This window comes from Arvicola amphibius, chromosome 4, assembly GCF_903992535.2.
Source record: "Arvicola amphibius chromosome 4, mArvAmp1.2, whole genome shotgun sequence".
In the NCBI taxonomy this organism is placed as follows: Eukaryota; Metazoa; Chordata; class Mammalia; order Rodentia; family Cricetidae; genus Arvicola; species Arvicola amphibius.
The window spans coordinates 5287007-5297392 of record NC_052050.1 but is presented as its reverse complement, the minus strand read 5'-3'; the positions used below and the strand labels follow the sequence as shown (position 1 = coordinate 5297392).

The 10386-nt window shown below is 55.9% G+C and overlaps 1 protein-coding gene across 3 annotated transcripts in view; it reads right to left on the bottom strand.

The window, feature by feature from the left end:
• Positions 1–10386, bottom strand: part of Rhbdf2 (rhomboid 5 homolog 2) — a 28037-nt gene continuing 17651 nt past the window's right edge. For all 3 annotated transcript variants that reach the window (XM_038326188.1, XM_038326186.2, XM_038326187.2), the window contains 17 exons: positions 8755–8911; positions 7647–7759; positions 6676–6871; positions 6393–6596; positions 5774–5902; positions 5310–5428; positions 5003–5200; positions 3855–3966; positions 3635–3709; positions 3338–3499; positions 3014–3120; positions 2835–2898; positions 2647–2741; positions 2357–2432; positions 2135–2235; positions 1812–1965; positions 1–1307 (listed from right to left, as the gene is read on the bottom strand). In XM_038326188.1, coding sequence (XP_038182116.1) covers positions 888–1307; positions 1812–1965; positions 2135–2235; positions 2357–2432; positions 2647–2741; positions 2835–2898; positions 3014–3120; positions 3338–3499; positions 3635–3709; positions 3855–3966; positions 5003–5200; positions 5310–5428; positions 5774–5902; positions 6393–6596; positions 6676–6871; positions 7647–7759; positions 8755–8898 — 2469 coding nt within the window. In that variant the 5' untranslated portion in view covers positions 8899–8911 and the 3' untranslated portion in view covers positions 1–887. The remainder of the gene's footprint in view (positions 1308–1811; positions 1966–2134; positions 2236–2356; positions 2433–2646; positions 2742–2834; positions 2899–3013; positions 3121–3337; positions 3500–3634; positions 3710–3854; positions 3967–5002; positions 5201–5309; positions 5429–5773; positions 5903–6392; positions 6597–6675; positions 6872–7646; positions 7760–8754; positions 8912–10386) is intronic.

The window sequence follows — 10386 nt, the reverse complement described above, 5'->3', positions numbered from 1 at the left end:
TGTTTTTCCTCAGAGGCCTGAGACTAAAAGCAGTATTTTCATAGAGAATGCCATTTAATAAACTCGAGACATCGTCCATACAAAGTTAGCGTTACTTTAAAAAATTAGGACCATAATATAAATTGGAAAAACAAACAAAACGCCAGGCCCGACAGCCGCAAGCATCCCTTGGAGTCAGTCCTCAAGGTGGCTCAGCCCCTGGCCACACAGGGAGGAGTGAGGCAGAGGTGGTGGGGACAATCCGGGCATCAGAGCCCACCTGTGAGGCCAGATACAGATGCTGGAGCTGGGGCTGAGCTGGTGACGTAGGGATCTGGCTTCTTTGCTTAACAATAGCCCTTAGCATCCCCGTACAGCCTTCTCTCCTAGCTTGTCATTGCCCCTAGACAACGGCCAAAGTCTATCCTACAACGCTGTGTCCGGGAGCCTTAGGAGCAGGCTCGTGACTCCATGGACAAATGAGGGAAGGGCTTATAGAACGGGGAGGAGAGGAGAAACAGGAAAAGGGTCGTAGCAGCATGGTGGGGACCTCAACCCTGGGGACAACTGAGGGAGCAGCTGTGTGTCTGGGGAGGTCATAGTCACAGTGACAACGGGAAGACGGTACCTGCACAGGCCAGAGCCCTGAGCCCTGGGAAGGAAAGAGAGGCAGGCAGGGCCTAGGACCTGAGCCGTGAAGAAACAGGTATCCTGGATGTCCTCCAAACTCGAGTCAGGTACATTCAGGCCTGAGAAAGGGAGGTCTCATCTCCCTAGGGAACCCCGTCTTTACTACCTGTTTCATATGGAGTCAGCCTTGCCTACAGAGCGAGCCCCTGGGCTCGGGGCCCTGCGGTCAGCAAGTCTCTGCAGGCACATGGCCCGGGGCAGACACCGTTTCTGCCGAGTTAGTGTAGCACCTGGTCCAGCTCATACTTCTCGCAGAAGCGGCTGGTGAAGGGGAAGCACGTGAGGTACTCGATCCAGGGCCAGTTGATGGGGTAGATGTACAGCCACAGCACCAGGGAGGCAAAGAGCCCGGCGAAGGCGACCAGCGACACTAGGATGAGTGCCCGCTTGCGGTACTTGTCGCTGGTGCCGAAGGTGATGTATGGCAGGAAGGCAAAGGCCAGCAGCATACCGCTGAGGAAGCCGAAGATGTGCGCGATGTTGTCTATCCAGGGCAGGAGGCCACAGATGAAGAGGAAAAGCACAATGGCCGACAGGTTGAAGAAGGCCTTCCACGGTCGCTCCAGCAGCTGCCAGCTCTGGAAGAGCTCCACAAAGAGGCAGGCAAGGAGGCCAAACTGTGACCCAGCTGGGCCCACCTGAGGAGGAGAGAGGCGGCACACTGACTCTGGGTCCGCAAGACGCATCTCGCACTCAGAGGATGAGGCAGGGGTTGCTGCACTTGCTCTGCCCATACTTGTGGAAAACCTGGGTGTGGGACCCATTTGCTTAGCTAAGCCAGCCTGCTCCGGAGACCACAGGCAGTGGACAGAGCACAGGCCAGAGGGAGCAACAGACCTCTCCTCCTAAGGGTGGAGAGCAGCCACATGTAGGGATTCCCTGAGCAAGGAGTGGGGATCCCTGGTGACTCAAGACCACCCCTGTTTCCTCCCGCCAAGAATTAAGAGACCAATCAGCAAGTCCCAGCTTAGCTGTCCACCTGTAGTTAAGGCGGACACAGTGGGGCTCTGTGCCCTTGCTGCAGATCCTGGGGTGGGGCTAGAGCAAGAAGCAGCAGGGCTGGTCCTCCCTATATGCCACACTTGAGGCCCAAAAGGAAGGGTGCATTCCACCCTCTTTGCCCTTGTCTCCCAAGTTAGTACCTCTGCCCGATAGGGGAGGAAGATGGCGCTGGCCAGGTTGCCGGTGATGCCACTGAGAATGAAGATGATGGAGATACGGTGCCAACCGGCCAGCTTCTCTAGGTCCCTCAGGATGGTCATTTGGAAGACCACAGACACAAGGCAGTGCACTATGCTGGGGGTAGAGACATGAGCATCATCAGCCTTCCTTCTGTGCTCACGGCCAGCAGCTGGGCACACCACAGGGGCAGTCGGCACTGGCAGGGTGAGCCAGGGTCCAGAAGCTCTTTCTCCAGCATGTGGTTGGGAAGGCACAGGACAAGGGGCAGCGAGGCACCTCTTACCCCGCGTGCAGGAATAGAGACAGCCAGATCCGGTAGAACTGGTCAGGGACCTCAGGGTTGAGGAAAGGCAGTAGCCCGCACACCTTGTCCAAGCAGTGCACCTGTGTGGGGGACACAGGGTTAACGTTGCCCCAGGAAGCAGACCAGGCATGAGGCTTCCAAATGGGAAGGATCCAATGAGTCTTAGGACCCCTACAGCTTCTATTGCCCAGCCCTGCCCACCTGGGAACAGAGTGTTGCCTCCTCGTGGAAATAGCCATGCATGAATTCACAGTACTCCCGAGTGGTGATCTCACAGCTGTGGACAGGAAGCAGACAGGGCATCGGCGTTCTAAAGGGCCCCTGCCCACTTAGGCTAGAGCCAAGCACCTGGCCGTGGCAGGCAGGATGGAACAAGCTCTCTTTCTATCTATCTCATGGCCTCCTCCACCCCTGCCTCCCCATCGCCACAAGCAGAGACTGGAAGACAGTTACAGAGGTTCATCAGCCTGCAGGGCTGGTGTCTAGCTCACCTGCCCTTGGTGCCGATGCAGCAGGGGCGGCCTTTGATCTTACAGTCTATGTGCAATAACCCCGTGTGGTTGCTCTGGGCCTGCTCTGTGCAGATCTAAGAGAGAGGGCACCAATGATGGTGGGCTTCAGTGCCGGGAAGCCAAATGTCCCCACCCTCATCCGACAGCCTTCCGGATGAGTCACTCACTGGCCACTTGGTAATATCATCAGGCCAGATGTGGGCCCCACTGGAAGCTGGCTCCTCACAGGTCCTGAAAGCAGTGGTCAGACTGGGCAAAATAAAGAACTGGGACACCCTAGCCCTCCACACCCACCTGCCAGCATCCTAGAAGGCAGCTCAGATAGCTGGGTGGCTCTAGGATGTACCTGGGGTCTTGGTGGCACACAACCGCTGATGGCTGCTTCTGGCCCTGATCAGAGATATCTGGGGGCCCAGTATCATTCTGCCACTTCACAAAAGTGGCCAAAGTCTCCTAGACAGTGGAGAGGAGGTCAGGTCATGCCAGGGCAATGTCACTTGAATGGCACGGGCAGGGAACCCTCCAGGACCAGGGCTATTCCCATTTTCCCAGGGCTCAGGTACTTCCCAGTAGTGGTCCAACTTTTCCAGCCTGACTGTGGGCTTGCCAGCCAGGCTGGCGATCTGGTAGGGCAGTGGTGGGGCTGGCAGGGTCAGGGGGATGGACCCACCGAGCAGTCTTTTTTCTGGGTCTGGATACAACCCGAGCGGTCATTCTGGACACAGCAGCCTGAGGCTCGCTCAACGTCACGCTCCCTCTGCACCAGCTGCTCAATTTGCTGGTCTTTGCGGATACAGGGTGAGAACTTTGCTCCTAGGTGGATCAGGTCAATCTGGAATCGGGAGAGGGGTTGGTGAGCCAGCACTCCAGAAGGGGCAGGGCACCCTGTATCCACTTTGGAACCTTCCCCAACTGGTATGGAGTAGACAGGGTACGGGCTCCTGGGCATCCTGAGCCTGGGCCTCACCGAGCTGGGGCCAATCCAGAAGTTCTCTTGCTGGATGTATTTCACACTCTCGTACACACCTCTGTTCTTCAGCACCTATCGGGGAGGACAAGAGGAGCCAGAGCCCTGAGTGTGAGAGGAGGGGGAGGGGTGGCACCCCCAGAATGGCTTGGACCAAGTTGCCTTGGTGGCAGATACTGGTGCCCACTGTGTTGAAGCCCCTCGGCAGAGCTCTACTCACCAGCTGTGTGGTGACATGCTGGGCAAAGCCCACAGGCGCAATGCCGTAGGTGCAGATCACCAGCAGGGTGATGATGATGTGGACAAACGTCAGCCAGTAGGTGAAGTAAGGCCTGTGGGCGGGGCCTCCATCAGTCTGGCAAGCTCACGCCCCGCCCTCCCCCTGGACGCGGACTCGGCGGATGTCCCTGGGCTCTTTTGTTCACCCCAGTTCAGCCTTCCCCACAGAAACTGAAGGCCCAGGTGCACACTTTACATCACCTGGAGACTCCAGCCCTCCCCCCAGCCCCTACCCTCACCGTCGCAGCTGTCATTTCTTACTTTTGTATAATTCGGAGTCCAGTGTCTATTGGGTCACATGGCAATCACACTGTGACCATCTCATCCTTTAACCTCCAGGTTCCCTTAACATTTCTGTGCCCAACTTCCCCCAGAATACCTTGCTCCAGGCTCCAACTTCTTTTGTTCTGTTTTAACTTCTTTTGTTTTGAGACAAAGTATCTCTATGGAGCATTAGGTAGAACTCAATATATAGACCAGGCTGGCTTTGAACTCACAGAGCTCTGTCTGAATACTGCCTCCTGAATACTGGCATCAAACATGAAATTATTTCTTTGTTATTAGTGGGGTGTGTGTGTGTGTGTGTGTGTGTGTGTGTGTTGGGGGTGCTGACGACACAACATGAATGTGGAGGTCAGAGGACAACTCTGTGGAACTGGTTCTCCCTTTCCACCTTTATATTCCAGGGGTCAAACTGAAGTCACCAGTCACTATTAAGCTATCTTGCCAGCCCCAGGCTCTAACTTCGACCTGTTCTTCTGACCCAGTCACCCACAATATCCCTCTCTCAGGGCTGTGTTCTAGGGCCTGTGTATGGCTGTCCTTGATCAACATGTGTTGACTGGATGCAGTCTCAGAGCCACTCTGTAAATAAGGCAGCACATGCCAGTGGGAGCCTGAATTTGGGAGCCCGCGCATGTGCCTGGTAGCTTGTCATTACGCGGTAAACCTGCAGGAGGCGCTCTTGAAACGTTTACTGAACCGGAAGGGGCCGCGTTAGGAGTGAGATACCTGAGAGGTTTGGAAGCTCTGGAAACAGAGCCCCACTCAGGCTAGATCCTGGGGTGAGGGGAGACGGACGGGACTCACCGGTGGCTGTCAAAGCTCTCCAGCTGCCTCTGCACCGTGCTGCTGATGCTGCGGCGGTAGCTGCGGTTCAGCCAGTTTCCCACGACACCCAGGCCGTAGTGCCGCTTCTTCCGGTCAAACGCAAAGTGCTTTACTTTGGAGGCAATGCGCTTGCCGCGCTGGGTCCCAGGAACGGGGGTTCGACTGCTGTACTCTTTCCTGGTGGCAACAAAGGCTTTCAGCCTAAGAAGCCTCCCTGGGCTTAACAGGGGTCAGAGCCCGGCAGAGGACAGGGCGGGGTATTGGAGAGTCCCCACCCTGTACTCACAGAGGGATTTGCACTCCATCAGGGGAGACTGGGGAGGCGGAGTGTGGGACCCCTCGGAAGTTACTAGCAGAGAGTGGAGGAGACTCAAATACATCATCATGCATGGAACTCATTTCTTCCTGGAGTAGGGGGGGCACCAAAGACAGGGTAAGTAAGAAGCCAGTGTCCCAAGTACCATCCCCCAGCACGCCATTCAAGGGCAAGACAGCGCTATGTAGTCTCTTCAGGATGGAAGGGGAAGCCACATGCTTGTCAGCCCTGAACTGAATTTCCCAGTGGGTTCATCTCCCACTCTGCAGCCCCCTCTACGGGAGCCCAGACCAATGGCTCACAAAGGGCACACCCCATCCTGCCTCTGGACATTTTAGGGCTCCTGGCAGGACACAGTCAAGGCCAAGGTTATTTCTCCCAGCTCCGGGGTCTCCCCAGCCCCTGCCTGCTCAGAGTCCCCACCCCATGCTTGCCTTACTAAAAAAGGAGGAGTCGAAGGTGTCCGCTCCATCGACAGCATCCTCCTCCAGGAAGCTGGGGTAGGCAAAGCTACGTTTGACATTCCGGCACCGCTGCCCTGTGGCGTCCAGCACCGAGCGCCCCTGGGTGCGGGACAGAAGCATATCATCAGTATCAAGACCCAGAACCCAGGGCCAAAGGGGCAGCGTTCAGGTTGACAAAGGCATGTTAAGGGGGTGGGCTGAAGAAACTGGTCGGAGCCAATGGCCAGGATGGGGCTCCAGCTGCTGCTGGCCCCTCACAGCCTCTCTTTCCAAGGTTTAGGACCAGCTTTTCCCTCGCGACCTCCTGCCTGCTGACATGAGCAGCTGGCGCTCCAACACTCACGGTGCTCATATTCACATTTATACTCTATTTCATATACATATTCTACACCGTCATGCTCTGGTCTGGGGCCCAGCACACTAGGCCCTCGCCCACTGGTCTGATCCTTTATCTCCTGTCACTCTTCCTAAGACAGAGGGGCGGTGAGGGTCTCGCAGGGAGCTGGGGCCTAAAGGACACAGGTATCTCTGTGTGTGAACTTAGTGGCTGTCATGGATGAGGACTTACATCCTTCAGCACGGGCCTCACCTTGAGGAGGGCGGCAGCTGCCTGAAAGCTCATGTGGGCAACGGATATCCTTTTGCGGCGGGGCAGGTGGGAGTAGCCGGAGCGGACGCTGGTGAAGGACGTGAGGGACAAGACCCCTGGAGTCAGAGGTGGATGGGGAGCGTGAGGCCGGTCCACCTCATCTGGGTGGCGGAAGGCCCGACCCCGGGCCAGGGGATCCACAATCTGCAAGAGACACTGGGTGAGCGAAGCTGTCCAGGCCCTGGGAGAGCTGCTCATTGCCCCTCATGTCCAGGAAGTCCACCTTGGGCATCTTGCAGGGTTTTGGAGACTCAGTGCCCTGGAAGGAGGGCACCTCCTGGCTGGGCAGCTCCAGTTCTCTCTGGCACGAGGCCTTGAGCCGGCCGTAGTGCACGCTGCAGTGGTGCAGACTGCGACGCTGCCAGTTCTGTCGCTTGCCTTCCCAGTCGCCACTGACCCCAAACCACTGGGCCGTGCCCCTGTGAAAGAGACACAGTATGGGTGGAAAGCCACGCACGCACTTCCAGGGAGGGGAGTACGTGTGAGGGGTCCTGGTATACATGTATGTGCAGGGGATGTGGGGGGGTGATGGTACGTGTGTGCACAGAAGAGGTGATGATTATACACGTGTGCACAGGGGAGGTGATGACTGTACACGTGTGCACAGGGGAGGTGATGACTGTACACGTGTGCACAGGGAAGGTGAGGGATGAGAGTGCACGGTAGCATGGGGGATGACAGCATGTGTGTGCTGGGAAGGTGACAGTGTGGTGTGTGTGTGCATACACAGGGAAGGTGATGTGTAGGATGAGGGTATTGGAGGCAATGATACATGTATGTAGGGAAAGTTGTATAGGGGTACGTGTGTGGGGGTGATGTCATGTGTGCTCCTGTGCGTGTATAAGGTAAATCACCTGCTGTATCATATACCTTCAGGGTCCTGGGGAATCAGCTTCCCTGAGCCCACTGAGTCCTCAGCCACAGCCCAGTGCTCAGGCTTAGAGTGAAGGCCACATCATGAGGGGTGGACCTGGGAAGGCCCCAAGAGCCCCTCTGCCACATGCCATGAAACTTCCTGTCAGGAGCCCACGTGGAGCCCAGGCTCCCCATCCACGCCACCACCCTGCATCATATCCTCCGCGGGGAGCTGCCTCTTACTGACTCTGTCTACGCCTTCTGGAAAGGGCCCTGGGCAAGATCAGGTGCCCAGAATGTGCAGCTGCTGGGATGTCCAGGTGGGGCCCAGGTGCCTACTTGCGGATGCTCTGGGACAGGGAAGCCTGACGGCGGAAGCCGGGGCGTTTCTCGGTGCCATGTCGGGGTTCCTGGAGGCTGACACTCTTCAGGTAGGCTGGGTTCTTAGGTCTCTGTGGGGCAACGAGGAGGGCACGCGCTGAGTGCACAGCCCTTTCGCCCACCATTGTTTGTGCCCCCATTCCCTTTCTTTAATTGCAGTGCTGGGGGCAGAACCCAGACCCTTTAACATGCTAGGCCACTTTAACACTAGACCACTGACCTGCACCCCCTCCCTCTGCAAGGGCTTCATTCTGAACTTAAGATCAACATTTTCTAGTGTTTTCTAGCGAGGTCTGGGGATCTAGTTCCAGTTGGTAGAATGCTTGCCCAGCACACATAAAGTCCTGGGTTCGAGTCCTAGCACTGCATATACCCAGTATAGCGGTGAACACATGCAACCCTGGCACTCAGGAAGTAGGGGCAGAAAGATCAGAAGTTCAAGGTCACTGCTGACTACATAGCAAGCTCCAGGCTAACCTGGGCTACATGAGACCCTGTCTCAAAAAAAGTAAAGACACAATGTTTTCCAGTGAACCCCAGCAAATGCTCCCTATACATGATCTGCCCATGATGTGGGACGGGCTCGCCTCTTTTCACGTGGTGAGCAGGCAGCCCCAACATAGCTCTTCTTTATGTCTCAGGCTGTGTGCAAAGCCCACGCTATCTGGGGCCTGTTCTCAATGAGCTCTTTATAGGACGGGCGTCCAGATGGATAGAAACACTGACCCATCCCCCCAGGAGTCAGGCGCTACAGGGGTGGAGTGCTGGCACTGTGGGACCCCGCGCCCACTCAGGTCACTGGACAGCCCACACCCCCTCAAAAGAGGCCAGTCAGGGCCAGAGAGGGGAAATATAAACAGCCAGAGCCTAGGCAAGTCTTCGGACAGTGCTCCCTGTCCCTTGGCCACCAGGCGATAAAGCTCTCAACATTTCAGAGTTCAAAGCCTCACTCCCTACAGTATTTCAGCTCCGCGTCGAGGCTGCAGGGCAGCAAGTGGACTGTGATGGACGGGTGCTGTGTGGGTGGGCACATCTGTTGCCTGCAGCTGTGCCTCCAGCCTCTCACCTCAGGAAGCATGCTATCCCGCTCGCTGGGGGCTTGGGCCTCAGGCGGAGGGATAGTGATGGAGAGGTTGGGTGGCTTCCGGCTCTGCAGGCGGCTACCAGACACAGAAGAGAGGTTGCTGCCATCCTTGTCAGCAGAGGCCATGGTGGACCCGATACTAGAAGGAAACAAAGAGATCAGCACAGGCGTACAGTGCTGGCAGGACTTGGGTGGGGTGTGGGTGCAGCGTGAATTCTAATTGGTCTTAAGAATAAAAACCCGGAGTCAGATATAGGGGTGAAAGCTGAAAGATCAGAGAAGCAGAGAAGCCAGCTACTAGTTCTTACCGCTGCCGAATCCTCAGATCAAATGGTGTGTCCTGTCTCTACAGGTCCTCAGACTGAATGCCATCTCTATGAAACCTCAGCCTGAATCCTGAGCTCCTGTCTCCTCCGCCTTATATTCCTCTCTCTGCCCAACCATATCACTTCCCATCTCCTCCACCCTAGTGCTGGGATTGATGCTGTGAGCCACCACCACTTGGTTCTGTTTCTCTTTTAGACTGATTCAAACTCATGTATCCCAGGGTGGTCTTGAACTCACAGAGATCCATCTGCCTCTTTTTCCCAAGAGCTGGGATTAAAGGTGTGCGCCACTACTGCCTGGCCTCTATGCTAACTAGTGTGGCTTAGCTCCTCACTCTGATCTTCAGGCAAGCTTTATTTGTTAAAGCACAAACAAAATATCGCCACACTTGGGGATCTTAGAACCAGGGAAGGCAGCTCAGGCAGGACCAGACCAACCGGTCCCACATGGCCTCAGACCAAGCACCAAAGAGATGCGGCTAGGCCGCACCTGGGCCTGGTAGAGGAACTTGGGGTCTATTTCTGGCTTTCATTTGCATTTCTGACCAGCAGGGGTGGGGAGGACCTTGGCCCAGCCTCAGTCCCTTTCTGACCTTTCTGCTTCAGGAGCAGAAAGATAAGGAGGGGGTGTGGTCAGAGCAGGTCAGAGGCCTTAGGGTGGGCATGGACAAAGGGTCCTTCCTTGGTCTCTAGGGGGTCGTTCTACAGACAGGAACGCTCCAGACAACCAAGCATGCCAAACTGCCAACTGGTGCCCTCAGCGCTGCTGGGCCGGCACCAGCTGCTGCCACCAGGGGTCAACTATGCAGGGCAGGTGCTTCTCCTGGGAAAGCAGGCCTTGTTACACACAGGAAGCGGTGGCTCTGCCTAATTCCCAGAGGGAAGAGAAACCCACCATTCAGGTCCCTGTCCCCCAAGGCTGCCTAGTTTCTCCTCAGAGTTAAGTGAAAGCCACTTAAATAGTGGTGGGCACACATAATCTCAGATGCTTGGGAGGCCGAGGGAGGAATAGCATTTGGGCCCAGGAGTTAAAGGCCAGACTCAGCAACATAACGTGCCTCTGCGTAGTTAGTACAAGCCCGTAATCCTGGTGCTTGGAAGACTGAGGAGAGAATATTGTGAGTCTGAGGCTAGCCTGGACTAAGTCAGCCTGGGCTATACCTGTTAGAAAAAAAAGAAGAGAAGAGAAGAGAAGAGAAGAGAAGAGAAGAGAAGAGAAGAGAAGAGAAAAGAGAAGAAAAGAGAAGGAAAGATAATTAAACCTGCTACTACCCTGGTATTTCTCATT